At 37.3% G+C, this 25,949-nt stretch overlaps 1 protein-coding gene across 1 annotated transcript in view; it reads right to left on the reverse strand.

Annotated features, from left to right (window-relative positions):
- Nucleotides 1-25,949, reverse strand: part of KLHDC10 (kelch domain containing 10) — a 50,297-nt gene that overhangs the window by 8,162 nt on the left and 16,186 nt on the right. The window contains exons 2-5 of the mRNA XM_006771409.2: nucleotides 15,099-15,185; nucleotides 6,377-6,598; nucleotides 4,555-4,709; nucleotides 2,289-2,437 (exon numbers count right to left, since the gene is read on the reverse strand). Of these exons, the coding sequence (XP_006771472.1) occupies nucleotides 2,289-2,437; nucleotides 4,555-4,709; nucleotides 6,377-6,598; nucleotides 15,099-15,185 (613 nt within the window). The remainder of the gene's footprint in view (nucleotides 1-2,288; nucleotides 2,438-4,554; nucleotides 4,710-6,376; nucleotides 6,599-15,098; nucleotides 15,186-25,949) is intronic.

Genomic DNA, 25,949 nt, shown 5'->3' on the forward strand with positions numbered 1-25,949 from the left:
TATGTGTTAAGAGGGTGCCTGAACTTTCAGCTGCCACTCCCTGGCAGACAGCACCCCACTGCTTTTCACAGCTTGATGCTACGTGGATACCTTCCTCAGCTTTGGTGCTCTCTGCTGGGGAGCCCAGTTCCAGGATTAGATCCCAGAATTCTCAGTGGCACCTCTCCCTGCTCTACCACTGGCTGAGATATCTCTCTGTGACTTCAGTTCCCCTCCGTGGGTCACGTCTCTGCCCCTCCTACCAGTCTCTATGCCAGCTCCACCTTTGGTCCTTGGGTATCAGGGTTCTCTCCTGTGAGTTTTCCGTTGATTATTCAGGAAGCCTTCTCGTATTTCAGTTGTAATTATGGACCACTTCTTTCCTCTACCATTTCTGGAGAGCCAAAGCAGAGCACTGCCTAGGCCAGGGGTGGGCAAACTTTTTGACTTGAGGGCCACAATGGGTTCTTAAAAATGGACCGGAGGGCCGGAACGAAAGCATGGATGGAGTGTTTGTGTGAACTAATATAAATTCAAAGTAAACATCATTACATAAAAGAGTACAGTCTTTTTTTTCAATAGTTTTATTCATTTCAAATGGGCCGGATCTGGCCCGCGGGCCGTAGTTTGCCCACAGCTGGCTTAAGCGCTCTCCTGTTGCTTCTTGTGCCCCAAGCCCTGTGTCCCCAGTTTTAATAAATGTACTCTCAAAAGAAAAATAAATGATAGATACATAAATATGCAAGGAAAATGATTATAAGGTGACATCCAAAATATTCCAAAATATTAACCCTGGTTATCTCTGAGTTTAGATTTTGTTTTATATTTTCTTCATTTTGCTTATTTATATCTTCTAGATTTTCTATAATCTTTTTGTGATAACTTTGCATAAGGAGGGAAGCTATTATAGAGATTTAAAAAGTGATCTGCCTACATTTAATTAGAAACTCTAGACCATGGGCTTTCAAACTAAAATACTTATTTAACAGATACAAAGATACCAGGAAAATTATGCTATAGAGAACTGTGAATATAATGTGAAATGCCTACCAGAACTTTTATCCAAGCAGCCTAGCTACAAGCTGAAACAATTTATAATATGTACATAAAATAATTCAAAGAAGGCAACCATATTAAAATGCTTTGAAAACTTCATCTATTTCTTCCTTTCCATGAAGGAAATAAATGCTGATAAAATAAATTACATAAAAATTATTCCATTTCAAAAAAAAAAAATTATTCCATTTCCCAAGTCCTCTCATGGTAAGTTCTGCAAGTCAGCCCATTACTATACTAAAATAAAGATAAATTCTTCCTTAGCATCTATATACCATTTTGCTTAAAGACAACAAAGAGACCTTAGATTAAACAAAACAATTAAAAAATTATTTACTATACCCTTGCTTTTAAACTAGAGGGCAAAAGATCATTCTAAGTTTTCCAGTGAGTTTAACTCTAAGAAGCAGAAACCACCATCAGGAAAGAAAAGTGAAAGATCTAGGGCAGGGGTGGGCAAACTTTTTGACTCGAGGGCCACAATGGGTTCTTAAACTGGACCAGAGGGCCGGAACAAAAGCATGGATGGAGTGTTTGTGTGAACTAATATAAATTCAAAGTAAACATCATTACATAAAAGGGTACGGTCTTTTTTTTTTTTAGTTTCATTCATTTCAAATGGGCCGGATCTGGCCCGCGGGCCGTAGTTTGCCCACGTCTGATCTAGGGTCTACTAGAAGGCAACTAGAGTGAATCATGTGCTGTCTGAGTGTTTAACAGAGAACTTGAAGAACCCTCCACTCCCTCCCTCTCTCTCTCCCTTCTTCTCTCCCTCCATACCTCCCTCCCTCTTTCTCATCCATCCATCCATCCAATCAATTTTCATATAGTACCACTATAGGCATGGCACTAAGCCCTATACTGATGATACAGGTGTGAGCAAATGAGCCAAAGAATCAAAATATGCAAATTAAGATGGAAAATGAAAAAAATAACTAGAAAGTAGTTGTTTTGCCTGTGATATGAAATTTAGTTACATTACTACCATTGGTTTCTTCTTCAAAGTGTTACTATCTTCCTAATGCAGGAAAAGTGGAGTATAAGAGAAAATAACATGAAAAAATTTCTAGAGCTCAGAGGGAAATATCACTCCCTTACCAGGAGATCCTTCTTTAATGATGAACTGGAATGTAACAACCAGTTAGCTATTTTAACCAGGCCAAAGGATTTTCTTCAAACCGTATTACTAATATCTGGAAAAAAGTCAAATCTTTGGAAGAAAGAATAAATGTGCTTTAATCTTAGAACCTTACCTCTCTTCTGGAAGATCACAGGATAGGTTGTTTGGTTTCAGTTGTGTCCACTCTCTGGTATTAAGATCTAATTTGTGCAGGTCTGTGCTGTAAATGTAGCCAGTTGTCCCTCCAAAGACATAAAGGGAGCCATTGATGATAGCCATGGCCTGAAAAACAAGGAAAGGTGAAAAAGACTGACTCATTAGCACTTGATTAAAGAATATAAACTTATTAAATACCCCCAAATCAGGTTTTATGAAATTCTCTTGTATTTTTAAAAAAATATTTTTATTGATTTCAGAGAGAGGAAGGGAGAGGGAGAAAGAGACAGAAACATCAATGATGAGAAAGAATCATGGAGTGGCTGCCTCCTGCATGCCCCCTACTAGGGATTGAGCCCAAAACCTGGGCATGTGCTCTGACCAGGAACCGAACCGTGACCTCCTGGTTCATAGTTTGACACTGAATCACTGAGCCACACCAGCCGGGCCTCTTATATTTTTTTAACCTTCTAAAACACAAGACCCATAATGAACTAAAGATTTTAGAGAACACAGAGATTATTTTTATTTTTATTTTGAGAGAGAGACGGGAAGGGAGAAGGTATGGATAAAAGAGGGAGGGACATCGATGTGAGAGCAAGACACTGATCAGCTGCCTCCCACATGCCTCCCAAAGTGGAGCCCCAAACCCAGGCATCGTGGGAATCAAACAGGCAACCTTTCAGAGCATGGGAGCCACACTAAGCTACACTAGCCAACTGAGCTGCACTGGCCAGGGCACAGAGATTATTTTTAGAAAGATAAAGTTTACTCAACTGGAAAGCCAGTTCCACCTAGATTGGCAAGGGGGTCAGAGGATCATTAGGGCTTCTAGTCAACCAAAGAATTTATAGATCATGGACGTGAGCATTTTCATTAAAAACTGCTTCTCGCCTGGCCAGCATGGCTCAGTGGTTGAGTGTCAACCTATGGACCAGGAAGTCACAGTTCAATTCCCAGTCAGGGCATATGCCCTGGTTGCAGGCTTAATCCCCAATGTGAGGCATGCAGGAGGCAGCCAATCAATGATTCTCTCTCATCATTGATGTTTCTATCTCTCTCTCTCTCTCTTTTCCTCTCTGAAATCAATAAAAACGTATATTTTAAAAAGAAAAAGAAAACTGTTTCTCTTCCTAAGCAATTTGAAGAAAAATGCTCTCAAGCAGAAGGAGCAGAAATGAAAATAAGCCACCAGAATTCCTTAGGTAAGATCTACTGGTAGAGTTGACAGTCAGTCCCCAAAACTTGACGTTTCCACCAGACTCTTTCTTCTTCAAAGTAAGTTTGGCTATTTTTATTGTCATTTCTTAAGAGTTTAAATGCCTCCTGTTGTGAAATATAGAGTTATCCAGTATGTGCCTCTACACATAGCCAGAAGCTACTATCAGTACTGATGTCTGCCAGTCAAGTAAGAAACAAAGACTGATTATTTTAAGCTTAGCCATTATTCTCAAAGGGTCTCTGATGTATGGTGAGTGGCACCCTAACTTTTTGGACATATTGTTTCAAACCTAGGTTTGAAGCACTTGAACCTAACTGGAAACTAATCTCTACATAATGTGTTTTAGCTCAGATCTTAACTAAGTGCAGGGATCACATTCTCTGCTACTTAGGTAAAAAAAACTCTTCAAAGAATCCTTTCACTCTAAAGATGACAAGACCCAGACCATATGGAGCCCAATTTCTTGTTGGGGATGGGAGTGAAGGTGGGGTGGGGTCCTGACATTTAAGAAACTTCCATACAGGTCTACATCATAATCCTAAATTGGATTAGAAATAAAGGAGAGAAGGCAAAATACCAGATTTACAAATTACAATTTCACATCAGAACTGAAAAAACAAATATTAACTACAGTGAATTTACTCTCCACTTAAACAATTGGTAGTGCCCTGGCCATGTTGCTCAGTGGTTGGAGTGTTGGCCCGTGTACTGGGTTCCATTTTGGTCAAGAGTACGTACCTGGGTTGCAGGTTTAATCCCCAGCCCTGGTCCCTGGTCAAGGTGCGGGCAGGAGGCAACCAATCAATGTTTCCCTCACATCGATGTTTCTCTCTTTCTCTCTCCCTTTCCCTCCCTCCCTTCCACTTGCTCTAAAAATTAATGGGAAAAATATCTGCAGGTGAGGATTAACAAAAACAAACAAACAAAAATTGGTAGTAATATAAAGATTCTGACATTGTTTGTTCCCAGAACTAGAAAGATCCAAACAAATAATCCACCATGACCAGCCATAGATTGGTACCTGTCCATATATACGACTGGGTTTCTTCCCCCGACAGCTGAGTAAAGCCCATCTCTTATACTTCACATTACAGACATGGACATCATTTCCGTTGCTCTCACCAAATGGGATGCCTGTACCTCCAAACACTAACAGGTTGTTTCCATGCAGCACAACTGGGGAAGAAGCACAAATTCCGTTTATGTACTGGGTACCTAAAATGTATAACAACACAAACTCAGAATATCTGAGAAACTCAAAAATGTCTGCTTAAATGCCCTCAGAAGATAGCTCAAACCACTGACATCTAACTACTACAGAGTTCTCCAAAAAAGATCTAATTCATGCCAAATGGAATATATCATACTAGAGGCCTGGTGCATGAAATTCGTGCACGGGGAGGGGGGGTGTGTCCCTCAACCCAGCCTGCACCCTCTCCAATCTGGGATCCCTCTCACAATCCAGGACTGCTGGCTCACACCCGTTCGCCTGCCTGCCTACCTGATTGCCCCTAACCACTTCTGCCTGCCAGCCTGATCACCCCCTAAACACTCCCCTGCCAGCCTGATCGATGCCTACGTGCCCCCCTGCCAGCCTGATTGACACCTAACTGCTCCCCTGCCGGCCAGATTGCCCCTAACTGCCCTCCCCTTCCAGCCTGGTCACCCCCAATGGCCCTCCCCTGCAGGCCTGGTCACCCCCAACTACCCTCCCATGCTGGCCTGGTCACCCCTAACTTCCCTCCCTTGCCAGCCTGGGTGCCCCTAACTACCCTCCCCTGCAGGCCTGGTCACTCCCAATTGCCCTCCCTTGCAGGCCTGGCCACTCCCAACTGCGCTCCCCTGCCAGCCTGGTCGCCCCCAACTGCCCTCCCCTGCTGGCCTGATTGCCCACAACTGCCCTTCCCTGCTGGCCATCTTGTGGTGGCCATCTTTGTCCAAATGGGGTTGGCCATCTTGTGTGTTGGAGTGATGGTCAATTTGCATATTACTTCTTTATTAGATAGGGTAACAATATTGAATGATATGAATTATAGTACACCACTACTGCTCAGGACAATGCAAGTGTACAACGAAACAGAGGAAAATGAAGTATCATCTTTGTCCAGCAAGGACCAGTGGGACTCAGAATGAAAGGGTAAAAGAATCACTGTTTTTGCCAGGGGAATGATCTCTACATTTGATCACAGCTGGTAACTTTGGTGTTCTTCTCTGTATCTCTTCTATTCCTGCCAACACACACACACACACAGTCACACATACCTTCTTTCCTTCTCTGATGGCAAATACTCCCAAAATAGTTCTACCATATTATTTCAATGGCATTTTTACCACTCTTTCAATAGAGTGTAAGAGTCAACAGCATGGGCTCTAGAGCCAGCAAAAAGCTAGGTTTAAATTCCTGTGTGACCCCAGGAAAGTTACTTAATCTCTAAATTAAATCTTCACAATAACCCTGTGAGGTAGGAACTATTATCTTCTCCATTTTATAGATAATGAAACAGAAGTGGTAAGTGGTTTAAATCACTTGTTGAAGGTTTCCTAAAAAGAACCTTGCCAAATTAGCATTCAATCCCGGCAGTTGGCTCCAGGGCCTGTATTCTTAGCCACTACCCAGAGGGCCTCTCTCAGCCTCAGCTTCTTCATTTGTACCATGGCAATATATCCAGTACCCGCAGTAGGGATGTTATGAAAATTAAACTGATACCATGTGTGAACTAGCCATGAACAGGGTTTAATCATATTACAGTGTTACTATAAATTATTAACAAAGAACAAGTGACATTGAACAGGACCTCTCAGACAGCTCATGAAGTCAAAAGTTCAGAACTGCTTGCACTCACGTGACATAGATGCCAATTCCCGGGGCATGTACCCATCTGTGCCCATCTGGTGCCATACTCCTGTAGCAAAATGATACCGCCAAAGCTCCCTGAAGAGAGGATAGTCTTCATTATCTGGCCCTCCTGATTCATCATAATCTGGGTTATAACCTCCAAATACATATAGATTGGTATTATCTGCCACACAACGATGTCCACTTCGTGCAGGTGGAGGTCTGTGGCCTAGGAGAGAGGAGGACAGTTTTCCACAGATGGCCCAGCAGATTAAAAGCATAAACAAAATTTGGTAACAATCTTTTTAGCTTTAAAATGGATCAGGGAAGATTTATGACATGGATGTATTTTTTATTTGCTTGGGTTATTTTATACATTCCCACACACTAAAGATTTTAGGGAGCTGGTCTCCATTTCTATTTCATATGACTACTTTCAGATTTTGATAACTGTAAAAAGATTTTTCCCAAGGGAGGCAAAATAGCGTTATAAACTCAAGAAAATGGCTGATAACTTGAAATTTTCAAGAAAAGGAAGAGAAGGGGTTTAATAATCCAAAAGCTAAAAGGATAAATGTTATTTCCTTAGAGGAGAAAAAAGCACAGGCCAACTAAATTTAACTGAAAATATTAGAAAACTACATAAATATAATCACAAATGTGAATGAGTCATGTATAAATAAAAATACACACACATAAAACCTATTATTTTTCCACAGTATATAATAATTCACTTAAAAAGAAAATTGGTTTTTCAATGAGTTACAGCAAAATGTAGAATTTAAATACTCCAGATATTCTGTCAGTTAAGAAAAAATATCCTTATATTTATCTAAAAGAGCTCTTAATGAGAGCTCCACACTAGGAAAAGCTATTTCTACAATTATATTTGAAAGCTTTCTGAAGTTTCAATTAGGTCAACCAGTTCACTAAAAATTATTTCAGGATTATTTTAGAGTAAAAAAAAAATCCCAAAACTTTACATTATTTCTATTATCCTTATAATTTTTATACCAGTCTACACAAACCCTTACATAGCTGCAGAACCAAATATGCTTAAATATATATATATTGGATGGTAAGAAGCTACTACTGTATAGTGACTGTTACCCTAAAGACTTATCTACTTTCACATATTAGGAGTAAATACTAGTATGATGTTAATTAATATTTAGGACAATGCTGGATACCTAATAAGCATCTGTTATATAAATAAACATTTATTACCAACCTAACGTAAGACTCATATATTTATTTTTTAAATTATAATTCCACTTCCTAGGGTATGCTTTTAAACAAGAACTGAACAAAAATTGTACAGATCTCGAGAAACCAGAAAACAAACAAACCACAAAGTGTTGAACACTCAAGTCCAAACGATCAGTCCTGAGTCTTTCATGGTTCCTTACTGCTCACCGTCCTCAACCAGCAATTTAGAGCCTGTCACAACCTAGTCTTGTCCTGAGCTCTTACACTCCTGCGTGTTTACATCTGTCTCCCTGCTCGGGAAACGGAGTCCTTCCCTTAGACCTCGGCCTGGTCTGCCTACCCTTCAATGTCTAGTTGTGGCAATACCTCCAAGTACAGCCCATCCACTCTTTCTCATCAAAAAACTAAACAAACCCTAGGGCCCTTATAGTTCAGTACCCTAGTACTCAAATATTAGGGTATACAGGTGCAATTAATAAGATTATTATACCATAATTATGTAAATACATGCATACATATAATATTAGGCAAACTATAACCAGAAAGTTTACTCATGAGCTGTGATTTACTTCAGGTAAAGGACTCAATATCTCTTTTTAGGAATCCTGAAACATAGAAAGTGTGGTGTGAAAGAGCAAGGGCTCCTACAAATGTCTAGATTTGAACCCAGGTTCTTTCTGTTACCTTGAGCAAGTCACTGACCCTCACTAACTCTCAAGTGTCCTCATCACAGATGTATTATACCGGACTCTCTCATTCACAATTATGTCTTTGAGATTCATCCACGTTGCTGGGGGTAAAGGCCACCCGTTAATTTCCATTGCCAAATAGTATTTCCTTGTATAAATATATACCACAATTTATCCAGTCTATATTGTAGGAATGGACACTTGGGTTGTTTCAAATTAGTGGCTCTTAATGCTATAAACATTTTTTGTACATGTTTTCAGGTGCACGGGGCCCACACTTGTTGGCTATAAATCTAAAAATGAAATTTCTGAGTCAGATGTATGAAAATCTTTACCTTTACCAGATAAGGCCAAACTTTTGTTTACAAAATACTTAGTATTGGTATTGTAGTTTTAATTTAGCAATTCCTGTGGGTTTGTAGACCTATCTCATTGTGGGGTGTTTTTTTAATATATTTTATTGATTTTTTTACAGAGAGGAAGAGAGAGAGATAGAGAGTTAGAAACATCGATGAGAGAGAGACATTGATCAGCTGCCTCCTGCACATCTCCTACTGGGGATGTGCCCGCAACCCAGGTACATGCCCTTGACCGGAATCGAACCTGGGACCTTTCAGTCCGCAGGCCGACGCTCTATCCACTGAGCCAAACCGGTTTCGGCTCATTGTGGTTTTAATGTGCATTTCTCTCATTACAAATGAGGTTGAGCACCTTTTCATGTTTATTGGCCAATTGAATTGTTCCTTTTGGGAAGTGCCTGCTTAACCTTTGTATACATTCTTCTATTGAGATGTCTGTCTTTTTTTCTTTTTACTGATTTGTACAAATTTGTATGTATGCTTGAGATACATTCACTTTTCACCCTATGTATTTCCATATTATTTGAATTTTAATAAGCACATACTATATACTTATAAATTTCAAAACAAAAATTTAAAAGATCTTTAGCAGTGTTACTTTATCCCTACCCACACTTTGTTTAAATCATCTGAAATGTTACAGAATGTTAGATATATACATACACACACACATATATTTAGAAATCTTTTCTCTTTTTTTAAAGTTTTTGTTGATTTCAGAGAGAAGGAGAAGGAGAGGGATAGAAACATCAATGATGAGAGAGAATCATTGACTGGCTGCCTCCTGCACTCCCCCTACTGGGAATCGAGCCCACAACCCAGTCATGTGCCCTGACTGGACTCCAACCATGACCTCCTGATTCATGGGTCCGACACTCAACCATTGAGCCACACTGGCCAGGCTAGAACTCTTTTCTTAACTTTTATACGAGGCTTTACGGTTCCTTAATTTAGATGCAACTCTAGGTTTTATTGTTTGCTCCTTTGCACAATACTGCTTCTTATATCCAAAACTTTCTCTTTCTTAGATTTTCCATTTACCAGGAGTACCTCTTCAAGTAATTTTCTCAAAAAGAGTGTATGTCATAAACTTTCAGAGTTCTTATTTATTTTGACCCCTATTTAAACATTAGTGAGGTTGGGTATAGTTCTGCCTTCAAAATAATTTCCCCTCAGAACACTAAAAGCAACCCCTAGCTGGTTGCTCAATGGTTAGAGCGTCAGCCTGTGGACTTAAGGGTCACAGGTTCGATTCTGCTCAAGGGAACGTACCTCAGTTGCAGGCTCGATCCCCAGCCCGGTCAGGACATGTGCAGGTGGCAACCAACTGATGTATCTTTCTCACATTGCTGTTTCTCTCTCTGTGTCTCTTCCCCTCCCTCCCACTCTCTCTAAAAATCAATGGAAAAATATCCTCAAGTGAGGGTTAACAAAAAAAAAACAGTAACACTGAAGGCAAACTAGTTTACAGGTAAGAAATGCAACACCAGTCTGCTTCTTAGTCTTGAGTCTTTCTCTATAATCTGAACTTTACCTCTGGAATCATAAACAGTTCAGTAATGTATAGACAGATGCTTTTGTTTGTTGTTGTCTTCCAGCTTGCTCTCTAGTGGGCACTTTATACTTGAAAACTCAGAATCTTTATTCAACGTAGAAAAATACTCTTTATTTTCTCCCTTCCTCTGTCCTTCCTTTTGTAACACTATGAATGGATACTGGATCACACAGAACAGTCCTCAAAGTATACTTTTCCTTATGTCCTTTCTTTTTTTGTCTTCTTGCTTTATGGTTTGAATATTTCCTTTGCTTTATTTTCATAAAGGTTGGCCTTAAGCCTATATATTATTTAAGCCTCCAACTGCATATTTATTTCAGCAATCAAGTTTTCAATATAGAACTAATTCTTTAGTCATTCCTTTTTCTCCACAGTATTGGTTTATTTATGGATCCAATTACTCTTGACTGAGGAAACCTCCTATGATCAGAACTTCCTAAAGTTCCAATCTGCTTCATCATTACCTCTGCTTTCAACACTGCCAGCTATTTTATTTGTTCATCTTAGTCACCCTCTTTCAAGTCTGGTTTCCCTCAAATATCTGGTCATCTATTCATATTAATAAATGAAGGACTATATTGATTGACAATTGTAAGAGATATGGGTTTCCCCAATAGTTGTGTTACTGTCTCCAAATCTCCATGAAGAGAGAGAAGTAGGGGAAATAACTGTTTTAGAGACAGTCCCTTAATTATTTGCCCTAATATTTCATCTTTCTCAAACCTTCTCCTTCCTTCTACATTTGCTGACTCTAGGCTTAGAGTTGCAGAAAAGGAGCCGTACTAAGAAATTCTCCTGACTTCCAGCATGCACTGGGAGCACTCATTGAGGTTGCATTTTATTCTGTTCTCGTTTCTCAATCATTATAATTCCAATAACTTTCTATTACCCTGAAATTCCACCAATTTTCTGGTATAATAACAATAATAAGAATGATAGCAGCTAACATGAATTGGCTAAATGGAAAAACTATCTTAGGTGTTCTTTGCTCATACTCTCTCTCTCTCTTGAGCCTCACAACAACTCTAGGAAGTAGGTACTATTATCATTATCTTAATTATTTTTGTTGTCAATCCTCACCCGAGGATGTTTTTCCCCATTGATTTTTAGAGAAAGTAGAAGGGAGGAAAGAGAGAGAGAGAGAGAGAGAGAGAGAGAGAGAGAGCGATGGGAGCGACATATCAACTGGCTGTCTCCCACACTCACTCTGACAGGGTGACAGGGGCCGGGGATCAAACCTGCAAACGAAGTACATGCCCTTGACCGGGAATTGAACCAGAGACCCTTCGGTGAGCAAGATTGAACACACTGGCCAACACCATCCTAATTTACAGCTGAGGAAATTGAGCCCCCCAAAATAAGAAACTTGCCCAGAGTCACACAATAGGTAAAAGGCAGAGCCTGGATTCAGACCTAGGTAACCTGACTTCAAAGCTTCCCTTTTCCATTTTTCAGTACAATTATGATTTCTTTTTCATATGTCAGTTTTGTCATTTTCAGTAATATCTGAAAAGCATGGAAAGGTAAATGGGTATGTTAGGTTCATCAAAGGAAACTCATTGTTTTCGCTCTATCAGTATTGTTTTCACACCACACAATTTTAATTGGTAGAAATGTATTTTAGAGATGGCACAAGATTGAGTGAAGGAATCTATGGTAGAAAACAAGCCATATGCACTAGTGTTCAATCAGTATCAACACAGGTAATGTGGAGGATTCCCAAAATGAGAGACCTAGAAGTGGAAATTTCAAAAGCATAGATAAGGTTTTTTTAATCTAAGTAAACACTAAACAGCAGCATTTTCATATTCTCAGAAACTCATTTATTTACTGTCACCACCACCAAAGAGAAGTTGAAACGTACTACATTTTTAGTCCCATCCTATTCCCTGTCAGTGGCCTTACAGATAATACAATTCCACTCAAAAGCACTGTCCCTGCCCTTAGAGAGCTTACAGTCTATGGCAGGCATAAACAAGTAAACAACTATAATTCAGTGTGATAAGTGCTATGATACAGGCGGGTACACAGGGTGCCATCAGAACAAAGAGATGGGCCTTCCAAGACAGTTCCCCAGGAAATAACTCATAGATTGAGTGTTCAATCTAAAAGTTAATCTCCCTAAACCACTATTATTGGTTTGGGGAGATTACACTAAATTTGTCATCTTTCACCTCAGTCTGCTCCTCCATCCATCTACATAACACCTTGTGGCAAGCACATGGTCCATACAGAAAGCTGGAAGCTTTCTTGACTTTTCCCTCCTCTTCAATAAGTCGTCTCAACTAATTCCACTTCCTTAGATTTCAAATCAATTCCCTCCTCTCTATTCCTACTATGACTGCCTTACTTGTAGCTGCCATCATTTCTCACCTTAATAATTAATTATAATCACCTTGTCACTGGCCTTTCAATTAAATTTCTTCACTAATTGAAAAACAAACAGATCCTGAGAACTCCCATTGGGTGGTGCCCCACTTGACCTGGGCCCTCTCCAACTTCTCTCCACACTCTATCCCACTAAGCTGGACTTCCTGAAGTTCTCTGAAAGACCATGCTGTTTTGCCTGATTGCCTTTACTCCAGCTGGTTGATCCTGTGGTTTGAGATGTTCCAACACTCCCTTTCTTACACCCACCCAGCCTTTAGGTACATCTCTTCTGAAAAGTCATCCTAATGGCCACGCTCTCTCCATCCTCCCATGAGCTGGGCCAGGTACCTCTTCCGTATGTTCCCATATCATACTACCTCATCAGGACACTTATCACAAAGAATTGCACTCAATTTATTCTGTAACTGTTTCTTTACCTGATTCTCTATTATCTAGTTCACTGAGCTAGCACAGTGCCTGTTAGGAGGCAATCAAGAAATACTGAACAAATGAAAGAATGAACGAACGAACGAACGAACGAAGATAGTTAAGTCTGTGAAAGCTGATGCGATAACTAAACGAGATAATGGAGAGGACAGAACGTTGAAGTAATACCCACCTTTAGTGGGTAGGAAGAAAGAAGCTAGTGAAGGAAACAGAATGAACAATCAAAGAAGTAGGAAGAAAACATCTGGGATTGTACAGTAAACTAACCCAAAAGAAGAGAAATCTAAGAAGGTGCAGGTGGGTCAACAGCATCAAACACTACGAACAGGTCAAAGAAGGTATGAACTAAGACAAGGCCACTGATTCAGAGGTGGTCAGGGGTGACCTTGCTATTGCTAATACTGAGTTTACTCCTGCCTCATTCTTAGTACCGTCAGAGACCGTCTTTCTCAGCCATTGTTTGAGGCAATTTAGGGCTGACAAAATAATCAAAGGCATAAAACTTACCTGTGCTAATCTCCTTTTTTCCATGATTAAAAAATTGAAAAACAGAGAATACACAGAAGTAAATCCCACCATCCAGATATAACACTACTTCCTTTGTATTTTTTATGTTTATATTTGTACAAAATTGATATTATATTAAATTGTATATCCTAATTAAACAATTTCTTAATTGCATTTTAAATTTAGTCAGCCTAAGTTAGCTTTCTCATTGTAAATCAATAAATTAACATTCTAATTTATAACACAAAAAAAGAAAAAGATGCTACAGAATTAAATGTGCCTGCTTGGCCATGTGTGTGCACTATGTTCTTTTTGTCACATAACACTAAAATTACCTCTTAATTTGTATCAATAAAATAATTTTTTGATGCTAACGGGTAGCACACCACCCTAAGTATCTTATCTTGACCCATTTAAAATAGATTTTATTATTTTCAAGTTCTGGAATTTGGCTGTTAAAATAGGTAGGTAGTAAAAACATCTATAGCAGCAAGGTTTTTTTTAGTTTTTAAAAATATAATCTCCAGTTAAAATCCGATACACTGATTTATAAGTAATTTAATAAAGTCTAAATTACAACATTAAGCATGCTTATCTGACAATTTGTTAATCTAGAAATAGTGTGAACCAAAGTTTTCAATTCTCTTCTGAAATTTTCTTTTTTCACTATGGAGTTATTTTTTTGTGGAAAAATATTAAAAATAGAAGGTATGTGGGGGAAAATGGGAGATATCTGTAATACTGTCAATAATGAAAATTTTAAAAATTAATAAATAAAAATAGAAGTGAGGATTACAAGGTCGAAGAATGTGAACATTTTTAAGGCTTTTGATACATAATGGCAAACTGAATTCAAAAAGGCTGTATTAAATTTACACCTTCTTTAATATATAAGCTTCATTTTCCCATAACCTTGCCAACACTGGGTATTCTTATTTTTAGTCTTTGCAAATCAAAGAGGTGAAAATGATATCTATTATTTGAATTATCATGCTTATAACAATAGTGAAATAAATATTTGTTCATATTTATTGAACTTTCTTTTTTTATCAACTGATATTCTTTTACCTATTTATGTTCTTTTACCTATTTTTCTAATGGGCATGGGCATTTGTTTTTAAACTGTTGATTTATAAAATCTCTTTATATATTCATAATATTAACCATTTGTTACAAATACTTCCCCTTATATCTTTTTATTTATTATATTTTACCATAAGAGGTTTTTAATATTTTATCCACATAAATTATTTCTTCCTTTGAATCATATTTAGAAAACACTTTCCCACACCCATATTTTATAAATTATTCAAAGTTCTTTTTAATATGGTTACAGTGGAATAATAGTGATATCAATGAGATCATTTATTTCTGTCACCTAATACACATTAAGTCATTCTAACTCCCTAAAACTTAGTTACAATTCCAACAGTGGTCAATGTGAAACACGGGCTTAAATTTGCTCTAGGGTTATCTTATTCCAATCTTGGCTGTTTAGACAATTTTTAAAAACCAGAGTTTTGAGTTTATAAAATTCATTCCAAGTTCCCTTCAACCCATATGAAGCACAGATCTCTTGCTAGTTACACCCACCTCTCAAAAACCTGTTAGGGATCCTTATGATGGGACAGGACTGAATGAAGCGCCTCCTAACAGGGTCCCATCGTATTTTCTTCTTACCTGTTACCACAATTATCAGCAATAAGTCAGACACATACAACACATGGCAAATAATACATAGTTACTGTAGTTATAAAGACAGAAAAACAGGAAACAAAACAATACTTGAATACAGAAAGAAGTGATGTAAAGTAGCATTTAACCCTGTTTTAGGAGTCAAAACAAAATTAAATTAATATTAAAGCAGTGATGAAAGTTTTCAACTCATCCCCAAAAGAATACAAACAATTATGTGCACCATTTTCCATTTTTCAGAATTCTGGGTCAAAAGAACATGCATTCAATAATCACCAATGCCATCTTGTGGCAAAAATTCACCACAAGCTTTACAAACAGATTAGAAACCAAGACATTTTTAAAAGTCAGTGAATGTAAAAAAAAAAAAAAAGTTATGTTAAAATTAATGTAGGCTCCTGTTCTCTTCCAGGTTTGGCATCCTTTTATAAGTTTTATGGTTAAGAGGATAAAATAAGGGGCCACATTCTTTAAATATGAAATAATCTCTTGGCACTTCCATTGGCCAGGGGTGAACGGATTCATCTGCCTTCCCAGGGAGCAAATTAGCTCCATCTTAATCCAATTAAAACTTGTTTTCTTACAAAATAAAAGAAAAATGGGAAACATTATAAAACTGTGAAATGGGTAATTTTGTTTCTACCCAAAATTTTGATAGCTCCCAAAGACAGCTCTAATTAGCAATAAAAAACAATTAACATTTGTATGGAATTTAAAGTTTACAAAGAGCTTTCACACATTACCTCATTTGATCCTCACAACAATCATGTACAGACTCAATGGCCATTTCCTTAAGTACCTGCTATGCATTAAGTCCTAGGCGAGGCTCTAAAAAAAAGCCATGACTCCTACCCTCAAGAGCTCATGGCCTGGTGAGGAAGGCAGATGTCTAAACAAATAATTTCATTACAGTGAAGTAATTGCCAGAACTGGAGCTACAGAAACTCTTGGAGGAAGATATTATCTTATTTTACAAGTAAGGAAGCTAAAGGAAAGTAAGTGGTAATGCTAGAGTCAGGATTCAAACCCAGGTCATCTGACTCAAATATCTGCCTTCTCTCCACTACACCACACTTAACCTGTCTCAAATTTCTTAAAAAGCACATAGTTTTTGGTTTGGGCAATTGGAATATATTTAAATGCTCATTAGCAAGGTCTGCTTTGTTTACTGCAGTACTTGTACATTGAGATACACAAATTCTGTGTAATTTAAAAATGGCATTACCTGCACTTGTGTACTTATTGTGAAAAAGACAGGCTTGTGGGCAAGAAGAAATTTATTTTTCAAAAAAGGGTTATCTTTTAATCCTCTGTCTTTTAAATCAGTTGTTCTCAAATGTTGGTCTACAGAGCACTGATTGACTAAGGTGAAGATTCAACCGTTCAACACAAAATGAGAAAAATATGGATAAGGCAGTCAGTTTTTCTAAAAGCTAAAATGTTCCATTTAAAAACCTGTCCATTTTTCAGAGATTAGAAACATTTTGTTATTAAGCATTCTTTATTTTATGAGATGGAGGTTGTAGAAAATGGTAGTTTTGTTTTTTTAATATCCTTTCTTGGAAAAATAGAAAATTTGCAAACCTTGTGTATCCCCAAAATACACATATTTCTAAATTTACAGGTTTATGACATTCAAAAGCCTGTAAAACCACAGGTGTAAATCAATACAATATTTGTTGATTCCTCATAAATCCAACATTGTAAACCACAGACTGTCAAAGGATACGTAAGATGTGTAAGAAACTTCCCTTGACCTCAAGAAGCTTATATGCTAATTTGGGAGACAAGACAGACACATAAAACAATTATATAGCAATACAAGACAGAATATAACAAGTGATTAGCTTAAAACTTGACATTTTTATGTACCAAAAGCATTAAAATGTACATACCCTTTTACCCAGCTATTCCACTTCTAGGAATTTATTCCTAAAGAAACAATCATAGATGCATGGAAAAATGTAGGGACAAAGATAGTCACTATAGTATTATTTATGATGGTAAAAAGTTATAAATACTTTCAATGCCCAATGATAGGGAGGTGGTTAAGTATGCCAAATAAACATACTTAAATGTGTTCATATTCTATGTAACACTAAAAAGTATATACAAAAATATTTACTAACATACAAAAACATTCACAATATACTGCAAATGAAAAATGCAAAGTACAGAATAGTACTCGATTATGACACCATATTAATAATGAAAAAATTATTTGTATATATTCATAAAAAATATAGGAAGCATATACACCAAATTTCAATTGAGGTTATCTTTGGGTGGTTATTATGAGTGCTTTTTGTTTTTTTCTCCTTAGTGCTGGTCTTTATTTTCCAAGTTTTCTCATTGAGTAAGCATTACTTTTGGACTGGAAGAAAAACAATACCATATTACTTTAATTTTGTTTTAAAGCTATGGTTTAAAAAAATACTATAAAGAAATATACTGAAGGTTTACAGTGGCTGTGACTGGGATTGAGGGTTATCACTTCTTTTATAATATCCAAAAAGTCTATGACATATTATTTTATACTGGAAAAATATTTTTTAAAATTTAGAATAACAGTGAGGGAATAACAATGAAAATTATTGAACCAAAGTTATAATGAAAATCCTTTTATGATGTTTTCTCAGAGCTCTGTCGAACATTTTTGGCCTGTTTTTCCCTTAGCAACCAACGTAAGTCTACAGGCATAGGCTAATGTTGCCTCTATAGAGGTTATTCAAACAATGTAGACACTGACTTCAGAACCCATGTTTTCTTCCTTCTCCCAAAGAGCAGAAAACAAGAAAAACCAGCAACATCACAAATATATGCCTTTCCAATTTCATGTAAATATATTCCGTGTCTGAAGTTTTATTTACTGAAGCTTTCATTGTTATGTACTTAAACCGCCAATCTTCATTTATGATTGAATCTACTCTTCAAAACAAAAACCATAATTTATTCAATCATTTTATAAATATTTCATTTTTTTTGCTAGATTTAAAAAATTTTCTCTTTATTAGATTTATTTCACTAAAAATGATATAATCATTGACTGAATCAAGATGGTAGGCTAAGAACACTGCAAGCAAACTTCCTTTCCCCATTAACCCCACAAATAACAAAAATGCCATTTTTTAAAAAGCCAATCATCAAAAGAAACCAAGAAATGTCCTTAGTGAGCTAAAACTATGAGGAATCACTGAAAGATGAAAAGCTGACAGAATCAGTTTAAAGGAGGAATCCACAATCTTATATGCAAGTGGTTGGAGTCCTCAGTATAAACTAAGCCCAGAGGTGGAAGACAGCAGGGAGAACGAAAACAATTTACAGAATTTACAGCATAACTGGCTGGAGGGTAGCACGGAAGTCACAAAGCAGGTCAACCTCTCCCACCTGTTTTACCTCTTTGGGTCAAGCATTATAGAATAGAGGTGTAAAGGTGTCACCCTGCCAAGAAAAACAGTGAGTATAAACACTTGGATGAGAGAGACAGGACAGAGCCTTGGGTGGATATTAAGCCTGAGGCAGAAGTAGAGACACATTAAAGAAGACTGGTAATTGGTACACTCCATCTCACTGCATATTTGATCACTACCCACAATCAATGGATATCGGCTGCAATACACACTATCATACTCACAGGAGGCTAACCAGGACGCTCAAACAAAGATGAATGAGCACAAAACAAGATTCGAACGTGAAAAAGAGGCATTCGTGTCACAAATAGAACTCACACTTAAAGAAAGAGACAATACATTCAATAGAATAAGACCTTAGATTAAGTACAATTAATATCTTCAGAGATAGGTAAGATAACATTTATTTAAAATAAAATCAATTGGTCCTGGCTGGCATGGCTCGGTTGGTTGGGTGTTGTCCCATGCACCACAAGGTTGCTGGCTCGATTCTGGGTCAGGACACATCCCCCGGTTTGCAGGCTAGATCCCAGGTAGGGAGCATGGAGGAGGCAGCTGATCGATGTTGTGCTCTCATATCAATGTTTTTCACTTCTCCCTTCTTCTTTCTCTAAAAAGCAATAAACTATTCTTTAAAATAAATAAATGAATGAAATCAACTGGAACTCTTTGAAGTCAAGTTTTTATCACTGAACTAAAAAACTTAAATAAGGACTGAAAAAGAAGAACAAATTAAATTAGTAATCTGAAGCGAAGAAATTCACCAGAATACAGTATAGAAAGAAGAAGTGAAAATCATTTTTAAATTTAATATGTAAAAGAGAATTGAGTAAGCTCTAGCAATAGTTCAACTGCCTTTCTTGCAGAAATGCTAATCCTAAACTTCATATGGAAATGTAAGAAACCCAGAAAACCAAAACAATCTTAAAAAATAACTAAACTGGAAGACTCACACTTCCTGACTTCAAAACTTACTATAAAAATACATTATACAAAGCAATGCAGTACTTTCATAAGGGTGGACATATATTAATGGATTAGAATTGAGAGTCCACAAATAAACCCTTATGTCTATGGTCAATTGACTTATGACAAGGGTGACAAGACTATCCAATGGGAAAAGAATAGTCTTTCAACATGGTCCTGGGACAACTGGATATACTTTTAAACCTAGAATTATATATCTACTCAAACTCTCACTCAAGTGTGAGAATACAATTTTTGAATCTACAAGGACACAAAAATTTTGCTTCCCTCAGATTTCTGGTGAGAGAAATGCTCAAAGATACATATCTGGGAAAAAAATTAATCCAAAATAATAATCAAGGTACAAGAAGAGTAAAGCAGAGAAACCAGCAAAGCCTTTAAGTGTTGATTTGAAATAAAAAACAAAACACAACAGCTTACTAATATTCAAAACTACAAATATGATATTGACAGGAGTAATTTTGAGGGTAAGAAGAGGGGTTGGGAGAAAGGAAAGCAGGTGAATTATAAAGTCCTTGTCTTATTCAGAAGAAAGAAACAGAAACTGATTAACATAAATATCAACAGAAAACATAAATTTAAATATTAAGTAAAAAAGATTAAGAATATTAGATGGCTTCACTTCAAACATTTAAGAAGATATAATGCCTACTCTACACAAACACTTTTGGAGACCACAGAAACTCATTTGTGAGACTAGAAGAACCCTGATATCAAAATCCGATACAGACATAAAAATAATTGCAGGTCAACATCCTTATAGACATAGGCACAAAAATTCTAAACAAAATACTACCAAATCAAATCGAAGTTATGTAAAAAGGAGAATACATCATGGCTAAGTGAAATTTATTCTAAGAATGTAAGGCTGACTTAACATTCAAAAATCAGTATAATCCACCTCATTGGCAGAATAAGGAAAAGAAACATATGATCCTCTCGATAAATATAGAAAAAGCATTTTATAAAATTCAACGCCAAGTAATTGTGGAAAAAAAACACTTATGCTCACACAAAAACTTGTGCACAAATGTTCATAGAAGGTTCATTCATAATAGCCAAAATCTGGAAACAACTTTCCAATGAATGCAAACTGCGGTACATCTATACTATGGCATTACTACTCAGTATCAATGAACTAGTGATATGTGCAACAACTTGGGTGGCTATCAGGGAATTATGCTGAATAAAAATAGCCAATTTCAAATGTTATATATTTTATGATTTCATGTGTATAACATTCTTGAGATGATAAAATTATAGAAATGGAGAACAGATTAGTAGTTGCCAGGGGTTGGCTATAAAAGGGCAACATGAGGGTGCCTTGTGATGGATTTGTTCTATATCTTAACTAGGTGTCACACAAATCTACACCTATGATAAACCTGTTTAGAACTCAATACAGACACAATACACACACACACACACACGCGCGCGCACTTGTAAAACTAATGAAATCCGTGTAAAGTCAGTGGATGGTGTATCAAAGCTGATTTACTGGCCCTGGCCAGGTGGCTCAGTTGATTGGAGCGTTGACACCAAAAAGGCTGCGGGTTTGATTCCTAGTCAGGGGATATGCCTAGACTGAGATGAGTATGGGAGGCAACCAATTGATGTTTCTCTCACATCGGTGTATGTCTCTCTTTCCTCCCACCCCTTCCTCTCTCTCTCTAAAAATCAATAAAAACATACCCTCGGGTAAGGATTAAAAACATTTTTTAAGTTGATTTGCTGGTTATGTTCATTATACAATAGTAACAAGATGTTATCATTTGAGGAAACTGGATGAAGAATATATAGATCTCTCTATTATTTCTTAAATTGCATGTGAAACTACAATATCTCAAAGTAAAAACTATAAAAAATTTAAATAAATAAAAATAAAAAAATTGATGCTGATATTGGGCAGACTGCATTCAAAATGATATGTCTGAAACAATAAATATTTTAGTAATGAGAACTATTGATAGAGAACACACTCTAAGAATTCTGACTTAGGTGGCTGGAGCTGTGGTATGGTCCTACCACTTTATACAATTCAGTATCTATAAAGAATTTCAAGAGAAGCAAACTAATACTGGATTTAGAATCACTGCACAATTGTGCGGATTGCTTACTGCACAAGAGCTCCACGCCAAGAGGCTAAGAGGGGGTGGGGGCTAAAGTCCAGTCTGTACTCTACTCCCCAATGCACCCATAGCATTTATATCCACCTGAAAAAGGCATTTTTTAAAATGTTGCACAATGGTACACTTTGGGCTAACAGTGCCCCACTTGTTAAGTAAATAACTTTCTTTTAAACATAAGAGAAATAATGTTTTTTGGGTGTCTATTCCTAGCACTTGTATATACTCATTTTTAAATTTCTGCCTTTCAAAACAAAGAAATCTGAGCCCATATCTTAGTTCTGTTGTGCTGCTTGGGTATAGCTTATTCCGTAGGAGGCCTCAGTTCTTTCGCAAATCTTTTTTTTTATGTATATATATTTTATTGATTTTTTACAGAGAGGAAGGGAGAGAGATAGTTAGAAACATCGATAAGAGCGAAACATCGATCAGCGCCTCCTGTACATCGATCAGCTGCCTCCTGTACACATCCTACTGGGGATGTGCCTGCAACCCAGGTACATGCCCTTGACCGGAATCGAACCTGGGACCTTTCAGTCCGTAGGCCAACGCTCTATCCACTGAGCCAAACCGGTTTCAGCTCAAATCTTTTTGAAACAAAGTGTATAAATCATTACAAACTAAAATATGAGTTACAGTACTGTATTATTCTGTTATGGTTTAATTAGTCATGGCATTGTGTGTATGTGTGTGTGTGTGTGTGTGTGTGTGTGTGTGTAAAAACAACTGCACTCCTTAATAATACTCTTCCAAGAACTTACTTAATCCTCACCACAACTCTATGAGATACATACTATAATGATTCACAATTTACAGATCTAGAAACTAAGACACAGAGAGGTTAAATAATTTGCCCAAGGTCTCTTAAGTAAGTGAAAGATCTGGGATTCAAACCCATAAAGTTTGGATCCAAATCACTCTTAACCACTCTAAAATAATGCTCTTAGTAGTCACAATTCAAGTTGGCACCTGAAAACTTGTCTAATAGAGGCATCTGATAAGATACTTGTTGAATAAATAAATATAAAAGTAATGATTCTCAGCCAAAGATATAACCCTCCCAACTCCACAATGAAGTTGCTCTCATCTCCCAAGATTCTGTCTAGTCTTATCCCCAATATACCATCATATTGCCACTTTATTAAGAATAAAAACTATAGTTATAAGTCATTGTAACTAATGAAATAACTAATATTTCCCATCCTTTAAGTTTTTAGGAGTCAATAAATGGTTAAGAACAACTGTGCTGGCAATGTGAACATGCACTCTGATTCTTTTAAGGGCCTTCAAGCTAGGGTGTGAGAAGCTGTTGACTGCTTACTGGCTTCTACGGTACTTCCCTAATGCACACACACAGGAAATGTATCTTTAGGGAGTTACATTAACCAAAGTATATGCATAGTAGAGGCCCAATCCATGCGCCTGTGGGGTCCCTCTGCCTGGCCTGCACCCTCTTGCAATCCGGGCCCCCAGGGGGGATGTCAGAGAGCCAGTTTCGGCCCGATCCCGCAGGCCAGGCTGAGGGACCCCACTGGTGCACGAATTCATGCACCGGGCCTCTAGTGAATACATAAATAAGTGGAAAAACAAATCGATCTCTCTCTCTCTTCCTCTTTTTCTCTCCCTCTAAAAAGTCAGTAAATAAAAAATTAAAATAAAATAGCATCATCACGTTCTTTTTTTAAAAAATATATTTTATTGATTTTTTACAGAGAGGAAGGGAGAGGGGTAGGGAGTTAGAAACATCGATGAGAGAGAAACATCAATCAGCTGCCTCCTGCACACTCCCTACTGGGGATGTGCCCGCAACCAAGGTACATGCCCTTGACCGGAATCGAACCTGGGAACCTTCAGTCCACAGGCCGACGCTCTAGCCACTGAGCCAAACCGGTTAGGGCATCACGTTCTTTTCTTCATGTTTTCATTTACTGATTTTTTCTTTGAGAAAGAGAGAGAGATAAATATCAACTTGTTGTTCCACTTATTTATGCATTCACTGGTTAATTCTTATAGGTGCCCTGATTGGGAATCAAACCCACAACCTTGGCATATTAGAATGATGCTCTAACCAACTGAGCTACCTGGCCAGGGTCTCATCACATTCTTAACGTTTGTGATGACTGCCAAGACTGAAATAAATTTTTAAATAAAACCCCACCCTTTGGATCAGTTGAATCTTTTGAAAGACTAACTATAAATATACCATAAATTATATGTATACCAGATGGTCTCTAAAGCTCTAAAAATTACACAATTCTCAATGAAATCAGAAATGTTCCAAGCCCTAGTTGGTTTAGCTCAGTGGATAGAGCAAAGGATCCCAGGTTCAATTCTGGTCAAGGGCACATGCCGGGGTTGCGGGCTCTCCTTCTCCCTTCCTCTCTGAAATCAATAAAAAAAATATATTTAAAAATAGACAATCACTGGTTGGGGGCGTGTAAGAGGCAGTCATTCAATGATTCTCTCTCATCATTGATGATTCTCTCTCTCTCTCTCCCTCTCCCTTCCTTTCTGAAATCAATAAAGAAATATATTTAAACCAAGAGTAGTTCAAAACTTTGGAAAACATTTTGAGCAAAACCATCCTCTCTTAAAAAAAAAAGAAAGAAAGAAAGAAATGTTCCAAGAATATAAGAACTCACCTAGTGCAATGGTTCCAGAGATGCTAGACTAGCCGGCTCATTGCAAGCTTATTAAAAATAATAATAATTAGTCCTGGACAGTGTTGCTCAGTGGTAAAGCATAGGCCCTAGCTTTAAAAGGGTTGAAGGTCCAATTTCCAGTCAAGGGCATGTACCTAGGTTTCAGGTTCCATCCTTGGCCCCAGTCGGGATGAGTGCAGGAGGCGACCAATCAATGTGTCTCTCTCATGAGCAAAACCATCCTCTCTTAAAAAAAAAAGAAAGAAAGAAAGAAATGTTCCAAGAATATAAGAACTCACCTAGTGCAATGGTTCCAGAGATGCTAGACTAGCCGGCTCATTGCAAGCTTATTAAAAATAATAATAATTAGTCCTGGACAGTGTTGCTCAGTGGTAAAGCATAGGCCCTAGCTTTAAAAGGGTTGAAGGTCCAATTTCCAGTCAAGGGCATGTACCTAGGTTTCAGGTTCCATCCTTGGCCCCAGTCGGGATGAGTGCAGGAGGCGACCAATCAATGTGTCTCTCTCATATTGATGTTTCTCTCTGTGTGTCTCTCCTCCCTTCCACCCTCTAAAAATCAATGGCAAAATATCCTCGGGTGAGGATTAACAAAACAAATAAACAAAAAAAAATCAATGGAAAAAGTATCCTTAGGCAAGTAGTAACAAAATAATAATAATAACAATAATAAAAACAAAAAGCAGATTTCCAAGTCCAACCCAGTAGGTCTGGAATATTAACTTTGGTGGGGAATCAGGTTCCACTGAGACTAGTAAAAATCATTGGCTCTCTCTCCAGAAAAATACATATATACTCACAATTTTACATATGATAAACCAGCCCCCAACTCATGAATTGCTGGACCCAGGTTAAAAAAAAAAGAATTTAGACCCAGAATTTTATGGTTATTTTCAAAAGGGTACTTAAATGGAAGAAGGAATAAATTTATTCCATATTCTACCAGACGACAAAGCTGGGAGAAACTCGTAAAAGTTGCAGTTGAATTTATGGCAACTCTTTGTAATAATTAAAGCCAACAAATAATCTGACAGTTCTCTTAAAGCAATAAGCAGGTTGAAATAAGTAGACCTCTTTAAAATGAAGGTTTAACCCCTGGCCGGGTAGCTCAGTTGGTTAGAGCACCGTCCTGATATACCAAGGTAGTAGGTTCGATCCCAGGTCAGGACACATACAAAATTCAAACCATAAAACGCATAAATAAGTAGAACAATAAATTGCTGTTTCTCCTTCCCCTCTTCTCTCTCTCTAAAATAAATTTAAAAATAAAAGTTTAAAAACAAAAAGATTAGAGCTATTATGGAAAGAACTCCCCACACTGGATAGAAGAAGTAGGGCAAGATGATTTCCGAGATCTTTCAATTTTAACATTTTATAATCCTAAGGAGTTTTAGAAGAAGAAAAAAAAGGGAAAAATATAAAAATTTAATTTTAAACCTTCATTTTTACTGCTTAAAGGTTGTTTTGTGTTGAAGATTTTTTAAAAAGACTGCCTGCATTTGTATTCTGTGTGTAGCTGTGTCAATGTGCCTGTCTTGAAATGTAAAATATTGCCAAAAGATGTTTT

The sequence above is a fragment of the Myotis davidii genome, unplaced genomic scaffold, assembly GCF_000327345.1.
Source record: "Myotis davidii unplaced genomic scaffold, ASM32734v1 scaffold705, whole genome shotgun sequence".
NCBI lineage: Eukaryota > Metazoa > Chordata > Mammalia > Chiroptera > Vespertilionidae > Myotis > Myotis davidii.